This window comes from Drosophila grimshawi, unplaced genomic scaffold (assembly GCF_018153295.1).
Source record: "Drosophila grimshawi isolate 15287-2541.00 unplaced genomic scaffold, ASM1815329v1 contig_1367, whole genome shotgun sequence".
NCBI classification, from domain to species: domain Eukaryota; kingdom Metazoa; phylum Arthropoda; class Insecta; order Diptera; family Drosophilidae; genus Drosophila; species Drosophila grimshawi.
The window spans coordinates 5806674-5829463 of NW_025062889.1; the positions used below are offsets into that span (position 1 = coordinate 5806674).

At 37.2% G+C, this 22790-nt stretch overlaps 2 protein-coding genes across 7 annotated transcripts; one reads left to right on the forward strand and one right to left on the reverse strand.

Moving 5' to 3' along the window:
* Positions 1-650: 650 nt before the first annotated feature.
* On the forward strand, positions 651-14136 carry LOC6561308 (voltage-dependent calcium channel subunit alpha-2/delta-3). Of its 5 annotated transcripts, XM_032735124.2 has the most exons (24): positions 651-1041; positions 1145-1226; positions 2127-2231; positions 2296-2572; positions 4306-4700; positions 4953-5402; positions 5499-5639; positions 5709-5792; positions 6236-6292; positions 9388-9468; positions 9530-9604; positions 9676-9783; positions 9856-9927; positions 9998-10200; positions 10524-10666; positions 10904-10960; positions 11518-11617; positions 12021-12068; positions 12204-12314; positions 12377-12495; positions 12556-12695; positions 12757-12981; positions 13099-13611; positions 13692-14136. In XM_032735124.2, the coding sequence occupies exons 1-24, from the start codon at positions 938-940 to the stop codon at positions 13782-13784; spliced, it is 3783 nt and encodes a 1260-aa protein (XP_032591015.1). In that variant the 5' UTR covers positions 651-937; the 3' UTR covers positions 13785-14136. The 5 variants fall into 5 exon arrangements, with proteins under 5 accessions (XP_032591015.1, XP_032591012.1, XP_032591014.1 ...); XM_032735121.2 differs by lacking the exon at positions 12021-12068; XM_032735123.2 differs by lacking the exons at positions 6236-6292; positions 12021-12068.
* A 2232-nt stretch (positions 14137-16368) lies between these two features.
* Positions 16369-22747, reverse strand: LOC6561309 (pre-mRNA-splicing regulator female-lethal(2)D). 2 transcript variants are annotated; one of them, XM_001985806.3, is made up of 4 exons: positions 21794-22747; positions 18337-18461; positions 17934-18267; positions 16369-17871 (listed from the first exon to the last, which is right to left on the reverse strand). In XM_001985806.3, the coding sequence occupies exons 1-4, from the start codon at positions 22278-22280 to the stop codon at positions 16922-16924; spliced, it is 1896 nt and encodes a 631-aa protein (XP_001985842.1). In that variant the 5' UTR covers positions 22281-22747; the 3' UTR covers positions 16369-16921. The 2 variants fall into 2 exon arrangements, with proteins under 2 accessions (XP_001985842.1, XP_032590055.1); XM_032734164.2 differs by lacking the exon at positions 21794-22747 and adding an exon at positions 18865-18958 and having other exon boundaries at positions 16424-17871.
* Between the last annotated feature and the right edge of the window lie 43 nt (positions 22748-22790).

Genomic DNA, 22790 nt, shown 5'->3' on the forward strand with positions numbered 1-22790 from the left:
AAAAAAGTTATTACAGTGAAGAGTTTTGACTCGTAAATAGATCTTATAATTCTTGTAAGCCATAGTGGGTAGCCAAAAGCGACATCAAGCGTAATTTTAAGGAAACTACAACAAATCAAAGCTTCGCTCAAGCTTGGTGAAACTTGCGAAAGGAAAGCACGCCAGCCTGCTCAGGTAAGCTTGTCAAAAGCTCTATTATATGGAGCAGCCTGCAGCCCTCGCATGGAGCTCAACTGTCAACCGCTGTCAGAGAGCGCAACAAGTGTCGCTCAGCTGTCAAAGCTCGCTCAGCTGACGGACGACAACAAGCCAAGTGCGCAGCTGCGAGAGGAGGTAAACAGACACCTGTAGCGGCTCCATCGTTGTAAACAAAGCTCGAGCGCACTCGCGACAAATGTCAACGCAGGCGCAGGATAGTGTGTGAGCAGCGCAGCGTACGTCAAAAGCGCACACACAGCAGCTAGCTCGCTCGCACCAATGGGCGGGCAAGCGATGAACTCATCGGTGACACAGAAACGTCAGCGAAACGTCAAACAGCTAACGGCAGTATACAGAGAAAAGTTTTTTATGCAGACCAACAGAATTTTCACACGCACCAAACACACAAGGCGAAAAGCGTGCACAACTTTGAAAAACAAATTTTGAGTTTTGAATTTTTTGAAAATTACCGAAAATTGTTGAAAAACGTGCGAAAATGTGCAATGCGTGAATGGAAAAGTTTTTGTTTTTTTATTTTGTGAAAGTAGCTCGCGGAAAAATGTTTGTGCAGGCGTAATGAGGAAATCAGGCAGTGGATGATGATAAAATGTGTGTGTGTGAGATGTGTGTGAAGCGAGTGCAGCAAATTGGGCTACAAAATTGAAATCGAGGCTCGCGCATTCGTGTATAATATATATGTATATGTCGCGGCCCAGATCGTTGCAGCCAATTGAGCAATATGGCGAGACCATTTTGGGCCTGGCGCCGCCTAAGCCTGAGCCTTTTATTTGTGTTCATCTACTGTGCCCCTGGCATCATTGCCGAGAAAATCAACTACAATCTGTGAGTGGGCCAAGTCGCCATCAAGATTACCCCCTGTTCTAACCAATACATATATTCACCCACATATATATATATATATCTATATATATAAATACGTATATAGTGTTCATTCCTGGGCGGACAAGCTGGGCTTGGAGCTGTTTTCACTGGGCGATTTTATCACCAGGCGCAAGGAGGTGCAAGAGGTGAGTGTGAATCGCCTCTATTGATTTTTCCCACATTGTTTTTTGTTGTTGACGTTTGGCGACGCGTCAGCAGCAGCAGCAGCAGCGACGTCATATTTGGGTTAAAGGCTGCCTGAGTAGGCAATTATATATACAAAATGTTTGAAGCACGCGGTACATATAGCCCCACCCACTCCCCCCACCCCTCTTTCCCATCCCTAATTTTTCCCTTCCGTCCAGCCCAATTGTTGTATCTTTTTATGAGGTCAGTTGCTGCTGCTGTGTAATTTATTTTTAGTCAGCGCAATTGGATTTTGAAATGAAATTGCTCAACGGAAGCGTCAAAGACAAATTAGACATGTGGCATATACGGCATGTGGCATGTGGCATGAAGGCAAATTGGCAGAAGTTCTTACATGTATCTATATATATACATAGGCATTTAAGTATTTACACTAATTCTCTAGCCATTGTACCTTGACAATGTAATGGCAACAATGGCAACAAAGAATAGTAAATTCCAGATGGAATTATTGGGGAAAAGCATTTCCCACGGTTGCCTGACAATTCGCATTGTTTTTGAATCATCTAGCAGTATTCAGATAGTATATACAAACACAAACTACTTTGACTATGTAGGACACTTATAAAAATTGAGGATTTAGAGACATCGAAATTTAAAATAAGCAAAAACCAATTACACTTTGTCACAATATGACATTTTCTTGGCTGCCACCATGCGTTTGAGGACCCAGATGACGTCGAACACATAAATATAATGCCCTTTACACAAAATTGCTCAAGCCTAGACCAATAACAGTCAGATGTAGTCATAAAAATCACAACAGGACTTTAATTCTTCGATTTTACTTAATCTTCGAGTTTTGTTATCTTTTGTGCATCTCACGCCAAAATTTGCAGAGCTTCAAGGAAGCAAAAGTGGTGACGCGTCAAGGTGGCGTCATTGTCGAGTCGATGGCCAAAGAAATCGAAATGATGATGGATCTCAAAGTCAGCGCCGTGCGTGTAAGTGAAACTCCCTTAAAGTATACTACATGAAAACCATGTAAAAATTGATCTTTGATTTTAGCGCATTATGGATACCGCTGAGAATACGGCGCTGTCGCATCAGAATGATATGGCGGACAAGATGTTCTCGTACTACAATGCAAAATCGATGGCGGAGCCGGGCGAACCAACACCACCAGCACCGACCACGCCACCCGATATGGATGATCAGATTGGCGAGCCGTTGATCTATGTGCCACCGAAGGTGTTGGTGCTGGAGCCGAGTCCGGAATTTCAGAATACGCCCGTTAATTTCAGCGTCAGTTCGGTGCATGTGCCGGTGAATGTGTTTGATCGAGGTTTGAGTTGTGCTTTAAAAACTTAACAGCTGTCTGTCTCTCCTCTGTCTCTCTCTCTCTCTCTCTCTTTCTCTCTCCATCTATCTCTCTCTGTCTTCTGTACTTGTAATTGTAACTGTTGATCTCTTTGTTAATCACACTGCGTGTCGTTTGTCTATCGTAAAAGCTTCTTCAACTTCAATACACACGAGCACACGTGAATGCCAAAAAAGAAAAAAGAAAAGAAAAGAAAAGAAAACACACTGCGTCTCTGTCTGTCTACTGCTAGCCTGTCTAAAACTGTAGCACTAACTCTGTTTCTGTCTCGCTCGTATGCTGTATGCTATATAATTAGTTGCCGTTTCATAGTTAACCGCTAACGTTTAACCGTAATCGTTAACCGTTGCGCCTACTTTTTCTTTTTCAATTTCCAACCGCTTACGTCAATGCGCGCCAAAAACAAAAATCAAATGACGCACGCGCGCCCACGCAAGCAACGCATCGCCGCATTCTGCGCTGCACAACTGTACCTAATGGCCGATAGTTGGAGATGGGCGCGTAATTTTTCAATTGAATGGGAAAGAGAGGATAAGTTTATCTTACGATTGGCTTAAGTTTTATTGCAAATTTAAAATTGATAAGCTTCAAGACAAACTCCAATTTAAATTAAGAGCTGGGTAATACAAGAATTATATTGTACCTATTCTTACCTAAACCCGTTTGCAAAAAAAAATCTGAAACTAACTCTGTCGATGCAGAATAGGAATATATATATTCCTATTATATATACTCTCTGTAGTCGGAGATGATTTATGCTGCCTGTTACATGCCTCTGAAGAACTTCATAATAAGCTTTTCCGCAATTGGAATGGGTTCAAGATATAAAAATAATCATTCGAATTTTCTCAAGCTCTTTTATCTCCAAGGTAAATGTAAAGAGAGTCCATTGAAGCATTGATTAAAGCAAAGAAAGATTATACTAAGGAAAACTCCAAATGGTAGAAAATATCGGGATCGGAGAGGCATCCTTCTGTCTATCATATACTTATGCGTACTTTTGATTATACGCTTTTCCCCATTTTGAATGGATTAAGGATATACAAATGATGATAAGCTACATTTGAATTTATAAGGCATGGTTCTTTGACGGAAATACCCATATTGTGTTAGCAACTAAAGTATTAACCTATTCCGCTCACGCGTTCATCTCTGAGGGAAACATCACTCATCGCTGGTGTTGCGTTGCGAATTGTTGCTGGGGGTGCGCGTGCGTGGCGCTGTGAATGTTTTATTGCCGACACGCGGAATGCTTTGCCAAAAACCGTACAACACCCAACTAAGCCACTTTAAACACTTGAGCCCATAACCACGACCACGACCACGCCCACCAATATATGTCAATCAAAAGCATACACACACACACACACACCCACATACACACATATAAACACACGCGCACACCTGCGCCTGCACTGCCTTGTGCTAATTTTTGAAACGCATCATAAATCCTCAAAAAGAAAAGTCAACCAGAGAGACATTCTACTAGGTAGTCTGTATACCCAGCCAAGACAAATACTAATCAATTTGTGTATTAAAATTCTTCCCGTTTCTTTGACAACAAAAAAAAACAATTAAAAATAAAACACGAATCATCGGCCACACATAACGAATACAAATCACACGAACATGAATACGAATACGAATACACAAAATCAAAAACAAAAAAACAATAATCCACCCAAAAAAAAACACAGCGTCGGATGTTATAAAAGCGATTCAATGGTCGGAGAATTTGGATCAGATATTTCGTGATAATTACAAAAACGATCCAAGTTTGTCGTGGCAATTTTTTGGCAGTTCGACAGGCTTTATGCGTCAATTCCCTGCATCGAAGTGGAAGAAGGACGTACCGGTTGATCTATATGATTGCCGTTTACGCTCTTGGTACATGGAGGCGGCGACGAGTCCAAAGGATATTATTATCCTAATGGATGGATCTGGTTCAATGTTGGGACAGAGGCTAGATATCGCAAAGCATGTTGTCAATACGATACTTGATACATTAGGTACAAATGACTTTGTGAACATCTTCACCTTTGATAAGGAAGTGAGCCCAGTTGTCGGATGTTTCGAGGACACACTGATTCAAGTATATATATCTTTCTTTTATTTCACTATCATTTTTCAATTATACATCATTTTCTTTATCAATTATCAATCTGATTTTTCTTTATCCCACTCAAAATTCTATACAAACAAACAAAATACAATTAAATTACTGCACACACTCAATCGATGCGGCTTCAAACACAAAACAATCCCATACAAAAAAAAAAACAAAAAAAAAAAAACAAAACACAAATATCGAATATGTTTTTTGAACACTTCGAAATGCATCCAGGCAAATCTGGGCAACGTACGTGAACTAAAAGAAGGGATTGAATCGTTTAAACCCAAATCGATTGCCAATTATACCGCTGCATTGACAAGAGCTTTCGAGATATTGGAAGAGACGAAGATTAATTCGCGCGGTGCGCAATGCAATCAGGCGATTATGATCATTGGGGATGGGGCACCCGAAAACAATCAAGAGGTCTTCCAGTTGCACAATTGGCGCGACCCGCCCTATAGGCCGGTGCGTGTGTTCACCTATCTGATTGGCAAAGAGGTGGCGAATTGGGATGATATACGGTGGATGGCATGTGAAAATCAGGGCTATTATGTGCATCTCAGCGATACCGCTGAGGTGCGCGAAATGGTATTAAATTATATACCAGTTATGGCTAGACCCCTGGTATTGGGTAGGCACGATCATCCGGTCATTTGGACGCAGGTCTATGCGGACCTCGAGGTGCGTAACACATTGTCCCCAAAAAGGGCTAACTCTTACCCCTTAAAAATTCAACAAAGAAACGAACAAAAAAAATCAAATTTAAATGCTATCTAGGATACAAAACTCTCCGACTATTTGTGGGAGATCAAGCAGTGCGAGGAGCAAAAGGCCGATGTCCTGGAATACTGGCAAGTCCGCGATCGCATGTTGGAGCCGAATGAGATGCGCAGGCGCGAGTATCGGCGCATGAAGGAGGTACACATAATGTTTTTCTTTTATGGATAATTGCTTCTCAGTAAATCTTTTTTGATATTATTTTTGCAGACCTGGAATCAACCAGTGGACTCCAATGTCTATCAGTTCATGACCACCGTTTCCATGCCCATTTACGATAGACGCGAAAATGCGGTAAGTTGAGACCATTAGATATCTGGTGTGGCCGTATGCGCGTTACAAATCCGTAATCAAATCGAAAATCAAACCAAATCAAATCAAACAGTTAGCACTGCCAAAATTCTTAGACAAAATCTTATAAACGACATGTCGACGTCGCATCGCAGACAGCGATGCGTTCATTATGCTCTCTCTCTCTCTCTCTCTCTCTCTCTACATATATATTTATATATTATATATATCTATATATCTCTCACCCTCGAAGTTATCGATAACATACACAAAAAACAAAAAAAAAAAACAAAAATCAAATAGTACCCAACCATATTCTATCTATATTAAAAAAAAAAACTCACTTTATACTACTACAACTATATTAATATTTTATGCGTTATATATATATAACACACAACAACTACCTACTACTACTACCAAAACTATACACAACTATACCACAGAATATCACCGAAGAAGTTTTAATAAATGAAGCACTCTGGGAATTGCAAACACGTGAGGTACAAACTATAATGCCAAATTCTAACAAAAAACTACAACAAAAAAAAAAACAAAATATTTAACAAAAATTCCAATTCAAATTTGAGATTTGAGTAAAATGTATTTAACTGCTCCTTAAGCGAAAGTTTTATATACGCCAATTAATCGCATATATCGTATTGAATTCCAATATTAATAATATTATCCAAGTATATATAAATATATATTTGTATTGTATATCAATATACTTATCTAAGTCTAAAAGTAAACAATTTGTTATACTTTGCGCTACATAACATTGCATACCTATTCCATATTTAACCGATATACTTAATATAACTAATTATACCTACTCGTATATAACACTAGCTAACATGGTCTAGGACCATGCTATTTTATTAGCAAATTTTTTTGCCATTATAGTTGACCACGTACTCGTTTTAGGTACTATCAAACAAAATCCAAAATCGTTAAAAATGAACAAAACGAAAATATATATATACATATAATATATATTCCAAATTGCAATTCGATTGGTCAAGTATTTAAACGATATACCACGTAATTATATACTATAATTATAGCATATATAATTTTCTTTATATATTCGTAAAAGTACCATTAAATAGCTATGCCTAGTTACTTACTTAACGTAATCGTAAATTATAATATATACATATATATATATAGAACATTTTATCTAGCATTTTGAGTAGTACAATTTAACATTTGTTGTTTTACGTAAGACCAATCATTGGGCAATATACAGCCGCGTGGCCTAGAGCCAAAAAAAAAAAACAAAAAACAAAAAATACATTTATAAAGTACTCGTATATAGTTCAATTGGTTCTTAAAAACAATCCCAACTAGAAAACCCCATTCAATGTTAGCGATGATGATTATTCATTGATGTTTAGTAAGTACAATGAATTGAGCAAATCGAACTGAATACCACGCAAAACTTAGGCTAGTGCTGAGGCCCTATAGAGCACATGAAACAACAGCAACAACAACAACAACAACAACAAAAATAACAAACAGCAACCGAAACAGAAACAGCAACAGCAACACAACAAAACATACAAGAAACATTTACCAAACACCAACTAGAAATACACGACTCGAGATGAGGCATCGAATCGAATAAGTTTTTATACCCTTCATAGGAATCAGCCTAAAAGACGGCAATGTGTAGGCAGAGGCACCTTGGTTGCAGCATATTAGTTATTAGTAATATATAGTAAAACACCATAACACACTCAAATATTTACCCTAGCTCCCTGCTGCGCCTCGCCCCACCCCCTAAGAGGTGTGTACACCCCGAAAATATTTAAGTTTGCTTTCGTTTCTAGAGATTTATTTATGATTAAAAAATACCAATACAAATTCACAGCTCATTAATCTAACGACCGATATAAATCCGGCTGCGAAAATAAACCTTCAAGTTGTGAGTAAATTGTTTTTAAGTCTAAGCAACAACAACTGCAACAAAAAAAAAAAATAATAAAAAAAAAACAAAAAAAAAAAACATTTAAAATAAACTAAATTCTAAATTTGCAAAATTATTCGAATTCAATTTGCTAAATTAATTGTTTCGATTAATGTCTGTGCCGCATGCAATTCTATTTCTTTTGCAAAAAAAACAAATTATGCTTTTGAATTTGAAGCACCTCCCAATTGAGCACCTTCTTCTTTTTTTGGCCACCACATCCCACGCCCATTTAAATCTTTCTTTATTTTATATTTGCCTCACATTTTTGATTTCCTTGATTATGTGGATATTTTGTTTGCCACTGTCCGTCAAATGCTTGGTACTAAAATAAATCAAATTTAATTGCTTATGTTTCTTATGCGTAATCCTAGAATCTTAGTTCTCTGTTTTAGGCTTTTGCTAATGGGCACTCGATCAATTTCTTAGGCAACTGCAAAATCTACTAACTGTCTAGTTGAACTGCAATCTATACAAAACTTCGTGCCACAAACAACAATCAAAAATCAACAGTGTCTTCAACATATAACTCTCCTCAACTCGATCACAATGCGTTTCCACTGTATTTCCACAAGGTGCAGCGTCTTTACACAAAGTTTTCACTGATATTGCAACACAGCGCTGCACACACAGACTCACACAGGCACGCGCTTACACACACACACACACACAATCAACAGTGACTGTGTGAAGGGTATAAAAACTATGAAAAATACACAACACCAACACCACAAATACTTCAAACAATCAAACACCCAATAAACCCCAAAAAACCGTACTTTCCAAGTACACCTTTCACTCCACATCTTGTGTATTACTCTGTCCCTGCTCGCCCGACCCCGCCCCGCTATACACTATGTAAACAGCTTCTTTTTACCAGTTTTTCGTTGATTTCTTTCTATGAATTCTCAATGAAATTGTAAATTACTCTTTTCTTCTTCGTTACTTTGCTGAAGCGTCTAAAATGAAATTTGCTAAAAAAAAATAAAAATAAAAAAAATATTGTACAATTTATTTGTTATATTTTATTAACACTGCGTTATTTTGGTTAACACAACCACTGTACGCTCTCATACGCTCTTAGTACTACTCTGCTAGCCATGTAATTAGTTTTATGCTGTCAAAACAATTAGAAAAAAGCTAAATTTGCAATTTACTAAAAATTATTTGTAATTTTAAACATCAATAAAAATAAAAAAATAAAAAAAAAACAAAAAGAAAGTAATAACGCCATTTGAAAAAAAAAGAACTCTTAAAACTGTATTCGTAAGTTCTTGCGTAGTAAAAAACAAATGCTTCTCATATTGTATTTGCATAAACATTTCTTACGTTTTGTTCCCTATTCGTTTTATTTGTTTTGTTCAGTGTAAGCCGAATCAAACAATTTCGTTTTTGTACTAGCAATGCCATTTATCAACTTCAAGTTCAATTCATTTTCAGTATTTGATTAACATGCAAACAAAATAAAATTCTCTGTACTTGTACTTGTATTTGCGCTAAAAACCAAAAAAAAATACCATTTAAAAAAAAAAAAAACTCCAAACTTGTGTATATGTTTCGATTCACTCACATCATAAAACAAATCATTTTGTTAAATTTGCTTAAAACTTTTATGCTCATGCACAGACAAGAATCGCAAATATATTGGGCGTGGCTGGTACTGATGTGCCCATCAATGACATCAAAAAGCTGCTATCGCCGTTTATGGTAAGTGTTCAGTGTTCTAAAGCAGCCGAGGATATATAAATAATAATGAATATCCCTATAGCTTGGCGTGAATGGCTATGCGTTTATAGTAACCAACAATGGTTATGTACTATTCCATCCAGATTTTCGTCCAATTGTAAGTTGATAGATTGAAATACTTTTAATATTTATCTAAACATTTTTAAATTTACATTTTTGGCTGAGTAGTTCCAAGGTTATATATTAAAACCAGCTTACAATAGCGTTGACATGATTGAAGTTGAGCTATTGGATGACGATCGAGCCGCCAGAGACTTTAATCCAGTGCTGATGACGGTGAGTTTGCAATTGCTCAAAAAAAAACTTTTCACATATTTTATCATGAATTTATGCATCGATTTTTATTAGATACGCGATTCTATAATCAATCAATCGACCGGCAGCAAATGGATGCTGGTAAAGAATCATTTCGATGAAATGGTAAGTTTGAAATTTCCTTTTTGGGATTTCCTTTATTACTTCATTTATACCACTCTTGAACACTTGACAGAAACGTGTGGCTCGCGTCAAGCGTCAGTATTACTGGACTGCTATAAAAAATACACCATTCACTTTAGTCATCACCTATCCGGAGCGTTATGGTGTTAGTCGCATGGAGCCACGCACCGAACAGGATATTCATCGCACCTATATAACGGGCAAAAATATACGCAGCTTCTTCGATGGCAAACGCTGGAAAATTCATCCCGATTGGTAGGCTTACAGAATAATTACATTTCGATTAGTTTTTATACTCTGATACCGATGGGAAACGTGAAACTTCGAACATCTGCTTGTCTGTGTAAAAAACTACAGTCGACAAAATTGGTTGGCGATGTCCTTCAAAGATTCGACCACCAAACCCAGTAGGAAGGTTTGAAGAAGAATATTACTAGCAATCTCCTTCAAAGATAAGTAAAAAAAAAAATTGCCACCTTATAATTGGTATCAGAGTATTTCGCAGTCGGTGACGCCCGAATGCAACGTTCTCAGTTGTTTATTATTTAATTTATTAACTCGAATTCTTTAAATTTAAGGCTATTTTGCAAGCAAACCAATAAGACATTCCGAACGCCCGAAACTGAACTTTTGTATTTTGTGGATCGTATGTCTGAACCTGGTTGGCACTGGCCATCGAGTCGAAGCGCTATGCCCCCGGAGCATGCGGCGGCCATTTTCTGTAAGTAGAGCCCGGAAACACAGCTCGAAGATTGCCACACAAATTCTTATTTTTATGCTTTTGGTAACTAACTAAAACGCCGCTGTTGATGCTTTTCGAACTAAATTTTCTGCATATTGTGTTTTGAAGTTTATGTTTACTAAAAATTATGCTCGAAAGAAAACCATAACAAATCTGAATACTAAAAGATAAAATGCAAATTTCGATTAAGATTTCAATAACCATGCAAATTCACAGCTAACAACTCATCAACTGGCCGCTATCCATCAATCAATGAAAAAGAAAGCTACTATTGTGAGTAACGAATATACCAAAAAGCCAAAGTCAAGTCGTAACATCCAAAAATTCCCAAAAAAAAAAAAAATAATAATAATAATAATAAAAAAAACCAACAGATTATCACCAATAAGTGCACCAAATTATTTTGAGCTATGCACTTTGCACTTTGCACCTTCATTTCATTTTTTGGCGAATTCAGTTGCCACGTTCAACGACGAATCGGATATGCCTGATTAATAAATATATATAGACTTAACTTATGATTTCAACTTGTAACTGTAAAAACTATATGTACTAATTAATACTCGTGTATGTGTTGCCACCAGTTAGCTGCGGAATTTGCACAGCAAAAAAGTCAAAATGCATGAGAATAAATAGATTACGTATTATTTGATATAATTTATTGACAAAGCTTGGTATTGAAAAACAATAAAGAAACAACAAAAAAACTGAGTAAAATGAGAGCATGTTCGCTTGCAACGCAATTGAAACGTTGAGCGAAGTGTGAGAGCTGATTTATAATTGGTATACAAAATATTCGTTTTAAGAACTTTGTCAACTTTGTGTTACAGGCGATCGCCAGCTAATGCAATCACTGGTTTTCGATGCGCGTGTCACGAAATGGTTCTCCAACAACACCACTTTCAATGCCCGCGACAAGGACGAGAAGAGGTAAGTGTCTAAGGAGGTGTCTATGGTATTGCGATAGTGCAATTTGTGCTAGACTTGTCTTGTTCCACACACAGTCAAGTACAGTCAAGTGATACTACTACAACTACTTAACCCACAAACCAGAGAGGCCGAGCACATATTAACCATTATAATTTATGTGTATCGCCTTTCTTTTTTTTCTCACATTTATTTGCAATTTTTTGTGGCGAACTGTTTTTATGTGTGTATCGATATCGTTGTTGTTGTTGTTTGTCTCTTTCATAATGAATTTTTTTCGCACCCAACAAACGAATACTGCAATCTTTGAAACTCTTGTACTCTCCACATAACATAATGCCTTTCATAATGTCTGAAATCAAAAATACAAATACAACAAAATATATATATGAAATACCTCCTCTAGCGTAAGCGCATCAAGCCCAATAGCCGTACTAATGGGTTTGCTGCCAAGGTAAACAGAAAATACTCGTCTTAAACTTTACTTATACTATTACTATTATCATATTATCATAATATTCTTATGTTTTTTAACCATTATACGCACTCCAATATTACTTTGCTAATATCCTCGTTTCTGTTTTAACAGACACGAATTCAAGCAGAGATTTGGGATCACCGTCGCCTTTTTGGCCACGCACAGTGGTTTGACCCGCTGGCACGAGTTCCACTCGAATATGGCCGAGCAGCCGGGTGTGGGGTAAGTCACCCAACAAACAAACTACAGTAAACACTCTATAAGCACAACTCTAACCATTTCAGTGAGAGCTTTAGTCAGAACAATAAGCGCGCCATCGATGAGATCTGGTATAAACGCGCTGTGGACCAATATTTTGTGCACAAGGAGAGCTTTGTCTACTCGGTGCCCTTTGATGCTGGAGGTGCGTCTTCCGGGAACCCCTTTAAAAGCAGACTATCTAAAATACATATTTCATTTGCAGAGAGTGGCTCAGAAATAATCGTAACTGCCAGTAATGCCATCTTTCACAATGAGAGCTCCAAATCGGCGCCAGCTGCCGTCGTCGGCTTCCAGTTTCAGCACTCGGCTTTCTACAAGCTCTTCCATAACATCACCGGCAATGTGAGTGGTCATTAAACTTTTGAAATACAGCATACAGCACATAATAAACCACTTTTGGCAGGCCTGTGCTGTGGATGATAAGGACTGCTATATACTCGATAATAATGGCTTTGTGATCATCTCCTCACGTGTACACGAGACGGGCAAATTTTTTGGTGAAGTTAATGGCGCAATCATGATGCGCCTCGTCGAGGAGCGGGTGTACAAGCGTGTCATCGTCTACGACTATCAGGCAGTGTGCTTTGAGTCGAAGACCGAAGTCAATGCTTCCAATATGCTACTCTCTGTAAGCAATAAAGTGAATTCATAAAGTGTTCTAGTTTTTTATCTATTTATTTATTGACATATATTTATTACCCAGTTCTAAAAACCCTCTCTCTCTCTCTCTCTCTGTCTCTTGTAGCCACTTTTTCATTTGCTGCGCGTAAGCAAATGGCTGCTGCATACGGCGCTGTGGTATATTGTACAACTGATGAGATTGGCGCCGGGCGTTGCGGGCCATTACAATGATGTCTATATGGATGGGAATGGCACCGAACCGGAGCCAGAGCCCGATGACAATGGCCAGACAAAGAATACCGCCTGGTTGCGCTACCTGACACTGCATCGCACGCGGCTCAAGTCGTGCGACATGCAGCGAGAGCTGTACATGTTGTACAATGAGAAGGACAACGTTGTCTACAATATGACAGCGCATGCATGCGAGCGGCCATTTGTGGTGCTGCCCATACCGAACAGTAATCTCATACTGCTCGTCATCGATCAGCTGTGTCCCCGAGATGTTGCCTTCGTGCTCAATGTGAACCCGAAGCCGATCAGCTACCCGCTGGCGCCCAACGAGACCTTCTCGTGTTACAAGCACGTACGCGAATTCAATCGTGTGCGTCCATCGAGTTGCATCAGTCGCCATGCGAATGTAAGTGACAGTCTCTCTGGATCTCTCTATATATATATATTGATATATATGCAAATTCACTCTGTTTATGTCTTACACAGGAGAGCAACATCAAGTTGTGTGGCAAGGGTTGCACGATCTATGCGAATCTCATGTTGCTATTGCTGAGTCACGTGTTGAGTCGCTTGCTTTAACGGCGGTCGCCATATGTTTAGCTAATTGTAGGCAATATCTATATATACTTATATTGATAATGGTTTTTTGTATAATACTATGATAGTTAAAAACAGAAAAAAAAAAGCAAAAAAAAAAATAGAGGGGGAAGGAGTACGATTTTTTACTATACTCGAAAAACGCTTGAGCGCTGTTCATTTTTTCCACAATTTTTGTCAAACTTAGTGTTAAGATATGAGGTGTAGCTACCAAAATTTGTGTTTGTGAGTTTTATGTTAACTATTGAAACCATGTAACAGTGTGTGCACTGCCTATGATGGACGAGGTGCTGCTGCTTTATTGTAGACCTTCCAATAGACAAACCAAAATATACATACATATATATGTATATATATATGTGTATACTATGTATGTATATATATATTTATGTGTATATGTATTATGCTAATTAACTACAAATTCCAACAACGGCCTTAAACAACTCGCAAACATATAAACATTTAAACATTTAAATAAGAATAATAAACGAAAACATTTTGTAAATGCCGCTCGCTGTTAAATAGGCAAAAATATAAATATATTTGCGCACACTGTTCCATATAATAAAAAAAAAACTACTGCCCATGTTAAGTGTGTGTGTGTGTGTATGTGTGTGTCCGAGTGGAAGTGTGAGTGTCGTGTCTGAGAGTGTGTGAGTAGCGTGTGTCTGTGTGTGTGTCTGTGTGTGTGTGTGTTCAAACCTAATTTAAGACGGCCACCATTTGTAAGTAAAACTTAGCTAATTATTACTACATACATATATATAAATAAATATATTAAAAGAAACGGAACAAAATACCTACAAATAATGCGAAATAATGAACCATTTCAATTTACATAAATACATTAACAAACACATAACAAGCCAGGTACATGCTATACGTTTAAGTAGCTTTTGTATATTTGCTTAGCTTAGCCCAAACAACAACAACAACAACTACCAGAATATACTATAATAAATACCAGAAGCCATTCAAAAGTTCGGCTTTGCGAAGCATTCAATACTTTTATAAACATTCGTTATAACTAATTAGCCTAAGCATGGAAGACCCACATAGAGTAAAAACAAACCAAATTCATTGTTTTTATATAAAGCATACATACAGCAAAAAAACATTTAAAACAAAAAAATAATAATAATAATAATAATAATAACTTCGATTGATACCTAGCATAACCCACAAGTACCTATTATAGCAACTTTTTATTACATACTAACTAAAAAACTACTTGATACGAGCTACGAGCCACAGAACTGAGCAGAAGCAGCAGCGTCTAGTAAATTTAGATTTAAAAGTCAAAAGAACAAAACAAAATAAAACAAAAAACATAGAGAAATACTAATATTACATTTAAAATTCAACTAGTTGAAATTTACCAGAAACTACACAAAACAAAAATGTCATATGCAAAGTTTTCAACATTTAGCCAATCTTCAAATTTCCAACTTTTACTCACTAGCTCAAGTACAACTCATTTGGATTCCATTTTTCACACCCAAAAAGCTTTTGACCCTCCCGATTTCCGTAGTGTCCATGTACCTATCCTTGTGCCATTTGTTATTTACTATTTAAAATATTATACACTTAGCACTCTGTTATTTATTTAGAACCATTGAACCCCCTTAAATACAATTGAACCATTCCTCCTCTGATTACTTAAGTAATATTTATTTCGCAAATAATTGAATAAGTGACAAAAAGAGATATTAGAAAATTCAAAATGTAGACAAGCCGTACAAGGCTCTTGAACTCTCTTTTCATTACAAAAAAAAAAAACATTACATTAATGAATATTTGAAATTAAATAGAATAATGAACACTGTTTCCAATTCCGCAATGCTAAACGGTGAAACGGAATCAGTTCTGTGACGGAATCGGAAACAGCACTGATTACAAAAAAGAAAAGAAAAAGAAAACATCTTTATTGAGACGAGAGATAAAAACTTCCTTTAAAAACACTCACTAACCACTGCAGTTTGTATTAAACTTAATTCGAAAGCAAAAACACTAAATACATAGATATTTATATATATATATATATTACTTAAGCATATATTATTATTGAATAAACAGGAAAAAATTTGTCAAAAGTGCTAAAATATCAATGCCATGTTTTATTTCACCAAAGACCAATGAAATTCATATATTCTGGAATTTTCTTTTAGGAATTTGTAGTGATGTGCATATTTTCGTTTGCCAGGAGGAATGCGACCAATTCGACAGGGCCTTAAATCTTATCTTTGAACAAGACGAGCCTGAATTGCTGAAGGACAAATCTTAGCAGGGGCCTTTGAACCCGATATGCCAACTTGGGTGGACAGACCGTGGACCATATTCAAAATCAAGTCTTACGCAGCTGCAATCTATAATAAAATCTCTTAACTCAGCTCAAAAATGTATTTCATTTACAAAGCTACATAAATTAGATAGTTTTCTATTGAAATTATGATCAAATGTGCCACTCTGATTTATAAAAGATTCGAAAATTTCGATGCCACAAAACTTGTCAAGCTGAAACGTATCCTTTTAAATAAATCAAACTAGGCAATGAATTAAATTTTCGTTACACTTAAAAATTTATTTTAACATTAGTTATATTATTTTATACAACTTTCTTTCATATTACAAAAAATGCCTTAAATTATTAATTAAACGCTAATTTAGCTAGACGACGATTTAGAGTTCAAACTTTGTAGCTTTTCAACTGCCATTTAAAATATATGTATCAATTGTATCATATAAGTTGGATGAAATTTGTGTTATCTCTTACATAGTTGTTAAAATGGTTCACAAATATATATATATATATATATATATTATTGCAAATCAGTGACTTCTACTAGAGATAATTATTTAATGTATATATAGTGTGTATATGCTGCATGCACGGGGGGCTTTAACAAAAACTAACGTATTTTACAGTACAAACGTGTAAAATGAATAAAAATATTATATATGTATATATAATAAGCCGCAAGTCTCTGTTGAATCTCAATTCAGAAAATGAACGTCAATAATTAACGATTAGTATTATGCATGTACAGATATATATGATAAAATCATAATATTGAATCTTCCATTAAAAGGTTTCCTCTTTAAGAATTCCGATCGGGTGTTCAGTAGTCAATGCCGTTGCCTCCATTCTGTTGCATGCGCACGGATCGACGTCGCGTCAAAATGCGCGCCGGGGCGCCGCCCGCTGATGTTGCTGCTACTGCTGGTGCCGCAGCCGCATCGATTGTGTTGTCCTCCACTACTTGTGGTGCTGCAACCACCGCCGGATCGATTACATTAGCTGTAACTGCTGCGGCCGTTGCTGCTGTTGCTGCTGCAATTGATTCCTCGCTGCTGACCATGCCAGTTACCGTATTGTCCATTACCTGCGGCGTTGTCACTGGTATTAGACCCAGATTTATTTCCTCCTCCAGCTGTGAACTGCGTCTGGTGGCAATGCCTCGCAATTTAGATTTTTTCGGTGGCAACGTTCGTGGTGCGCTTATCTCACGCAATACGGGCACAACTGGCGTCAACTCCTGGACATTGCATGCAATTGGGACGCTCTCCTCCTCGTAGTTGCGCTTCCGGGCCAATCGTGCAGCAGCACCTCCATTTTTGCTTATATCATCAATTGGCGTCAAGATGATCTGTTCTATAACGACCGCCTTATGTTCATTGTTGTTGCCATTGTAGTAATCAGCAGCCGTGTGTTGTGTTGTTGGCGCGGTTGCGTTGTTGCTTGTTGTTTCCAGGCAGGCATTCTCAACAATGGTTTCCAATTTGCTGCTGCTGCTGATGGGGGGTTGCAACTGGTTGTTGATATTCGCATTGTTATTGCTGGTTTTACCATTTGTTGCCGCCTTCACAGTTGTTGCCACATTTTTGCAGATTTCCTTTTGACTGCTGATATTGTTGCTGCTGTTGTTATGTGCTTGCTTGAGTTGGATATTTTCCTTTTCCAGAGTCTGTATGCGGTCGCGTGTTGTTTTTAATTCCTGTTGCAAGAACAATATGGTGCTCTGCATGCCCTCCACATCCTCATCCAACTCCTGCAAAAAGTCATCTAGCTCTGTAAGCAAACCAAAATAATGTTTAGCCATTGATAATACTATTTTGTTGGAGTTCACATACCTGATTGAGATTTCTTGACCTCCTCGCTGAAGCTCTTTTGCATGGCCAATTCAGTTTCAAGCTTTGCCAGCCGTCCGTTCGATGTCATCTTGCCCAGCTCCTCGTTCTCCTGATACAATAGCCGGCACTTGGCCATCAGACGTTTGCCCGTATTTGAGTCGGGCGTAAATTTCCAGGCGGATAGTTCATTCTGTGTCTCCTCGAGCTTGGCCTTGGTGGCCTTCAGCTCCTTCTTGAGACGCTCAAAGAGCAAATTGACAGCCGGATCGAGTAGAGCAGTGCGTAAGGCTAATGCCGTCGGCGCCTGTTGTGCCTTATACTCAGCAATTTGGCTCTATTTAGGAAAGGCAAATTGATGAATGTGAATATGGGTAACTAATATCTAAAGAATGTTTTTACTTACCACATAATCCTGAAACTCCTGCTCCTTGTTGGCCAGCCGGCGCATGAGTATCTTCTCGCGACGTTGTGCGTCAGCGCATTGCATCGCCATGCGCGTCTGCTCCAGCTTGAGGTTATCGATCTCAACTGCACAGATGTAGAGATGCGTCGTGGTGCAAAGACAGGCAAAGTAGAGGGAAAAAACCAAAAGACAGCTTGTTAGAAAAGATAAAGGCAGCATATGGGGACACAGGGGCTGGCTGGAGGCAAAAATTCGATTCGATTCGAGTACGAGTAAAAAAAAAAGCAGCAAACAGCAAACGCAATTGTCAAAAAGGGGGTGCGGCATGTGGCGGGGGCAACAGCTCCCCTACAGGCTACACCTAAATACAATATACAATATATTTTACAAGTCCTTTATGTGAATATTGTTGATGTTGTTCTTATCTTTTTGTTGTACATATTTTGTTTATAATTGATTTGTGTCTTTTCTATTTTTATTTATTCTTTTTTGTTTTTTTTTTTTATTGAACTTAATACGAAATCATACCAATGCGTTGCAATCATTCGTGTAAGTTCGTGACATTTTTCAGCGCTGTTGCTGTTGTTGTTGTAGTTGTTGCGCTCTCGTGTTGTTGTTGTCGTTGTTGCTGACGTTGTTGCTGCTCGGGTTGCTGTTGTTGTCGAATTTTTGGATGTTGTTGTTGTTGCTGCTGTTGTTGCCACGAACGTTGCACTTGCACACGTTATTTCTTGCACTAATTCTTGCTTATCGCTTCGAGATTAGCTTCTCTCTTGAGACTCGTCTCGAACAAATTACTCAACACTGGCTTGCACTTGTTTGCATTGCATTGCTGCTTCTTGCTTGATTTTTGCATTTGCAATTTGCTTCTTGCTTGCTTTCTTTATTTTTAAATATATATATTTTTGTGGAGGGACACACTGTGGAAACAACAAACGGTTTTGAAAATTTTTGTTGCAAAACTGAAAAATATTTAGAAAAACACTTGTGGGGAAAAACTCGACGCGCGCACTTTCTTTGCTTTCCAAAAAAAAGCTCTCATACGAACATCAACATTAAATATTATTTATTTTTTCTTTTTGGCATTTTCGAACACTCTTTTCTCACAGAAGCTCTCTCTCTCTCTCTCTCTCATCATAATAAGCAAAAGTTCAACGACTTTCATTTCATTTCTTATTTTTTTATATTTTCTTTTGAAATTTTGTTGTGCAAAACACGCAAATTGGTTAAATATGTTGAATTTTTTGTTAGCTTGGCGTTATTACGTTTTATTCGTTTATTATTTTTAGCATACGCAAACAAACCCCGAAGCAGCGTTATTATGCGAGTGTGTGCGTGGGTCTGCGTATTGTGTGTGTGCGTGTGTTTATTGGCTAAAGGCAAATAAAACAGTTTGGCCTATATTACAACCAGGGCTGCAACTCTATCGAATATTTAATATTTGTACATACATGCTATTGAAACTAGTTTTCGAAAGTTGTCTGCCTAAACTACACTTACCAATGTTAAAAAAAAAAAAGATTAAAATTGATTTTTCTAAATATGTTTGTATTATAAAAGGATAAATAAAATTCAACCATAAATTTCCCATTAACCTATTAAGTATTTACCATTAGCCTCTAGCTTTTCTTATCTGTTATATTTCAAGTTTCAAACTTTACTCTTTGCCCTGGCACTTAGTCAATTAAACAACACGCGCTAATTAAACAATTAACTTCAACAGACAGACGAATGTTTTTTTTTTGGTTTGCTTTGTTTGCCTTTCAATAACTTTTATTTGGCTATTAAATATCTGTCAGTATTTGTTTGTTTTTATTATCTTATCGCAGCAGACAAAATCAACAAACAAAAAACAAGCACACTCACACAAACACACACACAAACTCGCTAATTAAGCGCGCGCTTTATGTATTTATACTTATTTATATTTGGTAAATTGGTTTTTTTTTTTTTTTGATTACATTTGCAGTTCATTTGTGGGCCATGATTTGCATTAAATTTTTTCAACACTGGCAAAGTTCTTGGCTTAATAACACAAAAACGGGAGAAAAACATTTTTATAAAACCATTTGTTTATTTATTATATTATATATTTAGTATGTTATGCACTCGCTTATCAAGCACTTTATTTTCTATCTTTTACAAATATTTATATATTTATTTTTGTTTATTCATTTACTGTTGTTTTGTTGCGAGGCTGAAAGTGGACGCTGTTAACAGCAAAACAAAAGAGAATGTGAGGGGAGAACGGTGGTGGGGAGGGCCTCGACAGATGAAGAGCGAATATAGAAAAATATACGCATGTATAGATATATACATATATACATAGTATATGTATATATAGAGAAAGAGAAGGGGCGCGCGCGCAGAGGCTTCAGATACGAAAATGCGGGCACGTAGACAAAAAAAAGACGGCAACGTGAGCAACGCTGGCAACGAAATTGGCCAGAAACGTAAACTGTACACACGGCCGAAGACTCTTTTAGACGACGACGAAGACGAAGACGAAAGCGAAGACGAAGTTTTTTGAATTTGATAATTTTGTTTACACTGTTCATACATATATATATATATATATATATATTGATATATTTATTTTATATTTTTAATCATACATTTATTGCATGTATTTATTTTGATTTAATCAGCATTTTAAATTGTTCTTTTCGCACAAGCACTTTTCAACACTTTTCTATATTTTATTCTGATTTATTTATTTATTTTCATTTTATTTAGTTCGATTTGCACACACTTTCAAATTCACCTTTTATTTATTTATTTTATTTAATTTTTTGATTATTGCAAAAAAATTACGCACTAAACGAAACGCCAAATAACGCTGAAAGTCTTCAAAGAGTGTTCGCTTCAATTGTTAAAGTTCGATATGTTTTTTTTTATTAGAAACCAAAAACAAGGCACACGTGGAGTTCTTTTTTCGCTTTTCAGTGTTTTTCTTATATATTTGAATAGCATTTTTGCACAAAAACTCAAAACGTAGTCTGTGAGAAAACCCAGTGGATAGAAATACAACAACTTTGCGTATAAATTAAGGTGCGCGAACTTCATTTAATATTAAATTAGAATTAAATCAGAATTGTAATCATTTGTTAACTAAAAAATTTCAAATACATATTTTATGAAACCACTGCATTAACTGCACTACATATTTCTGTTTTTATTTGTTAGTTCGCGCACCTTGTTTATATTTACACGCAATTTACTCAACTGAAGAATAAACCAACAAAAAAATAAGCAAATTAAACAAATTACACAAAATGTACACACGGTTTATAATTGTTTGTTGTTGTTTCTTGTTGTTGTTGTTGTTGTGTTTTAGTTTTGTTGTTATTGTTGTTTACATATATAGTCTCTTATATTATATAGAATATAATATGCTTAGTAAACATATATATATATTTTTGCTATATATATTTATGCATAAATAATAAGTTAATACCTTCAAGCAGACGTCGCTGTTCGGCTGCGACGACAGCGTCAGCAACAGCGGCATCATGTTGTTGTTGTTGTAGTTTCTGCTGCTGCTGCTGTTGTTGTTGTTGTTGCTCTTGGGTTTGTTGTTGTTGCTGCTGCTGCTGTTGTTGGTGTAGATGGTGCCGATGCGGCTCCTGCGTTTGCTGCGACTGATGATGCTGATGAACATGATGATGCTGATGATGATGATGATGAGACGACTGTTGCTGTTGCTCCTCAATCACGGACGGCGTTGGCGATGCGGGACCCGAGGGATTGCTAATAGCACCCCCCAGCCCCAATGCCCCCGCACCAACACCGCCAGCGACACCACCGGCACCTGCAGCTGCACCACTACCGCCGCTGCTGCTGGTGCTGCTGTGTAAATTTGGATCATATTTTGTTGTTGGCATTTTATCGTAACTGTTCATCAAGGGTCTCTGATCGTCCATAGTCATTGCAGCGACACTCATTACTCAATTAGTTGGTCCTTCTTTTGCTAGCGCCAAAATATGCATATAATATAGAAATGTGGACACACTGAGCATACACACACAAAAACCAACACTCGCTGCCAGCGGAGCACCCTTTCTTCGCTTCCTCTCTCACTCCCACTTTCACGCTCTCTTTCTCCCTCTCTGTTACACGCACACCTTAGAGGCCTGCGCTCACCAATACCAATGCATAAACTCTACGGCGACGCGAGGCAAAATGCGAAGAAAATATTTTTGATATATTTTCGTTGGCAATTTGTGCGTACTTGTTGCGTATTTGCAGCGTTGTATTATTGATTACTTGCTGTATTGTTCATTTAATTGCACTTTTTCAATTGATTTATATGGTTAGATGCACTTTAAACACGTTTATTTTAACAATTTTCTTGGAGCCGTCGGTAATCGCTGGTTGGCTGAAAAACTTATGCTCAGCGTTGCCACACGCTCGCATAGCCAAATTCAAAATGGTGGACGACGCGAGAGCACATA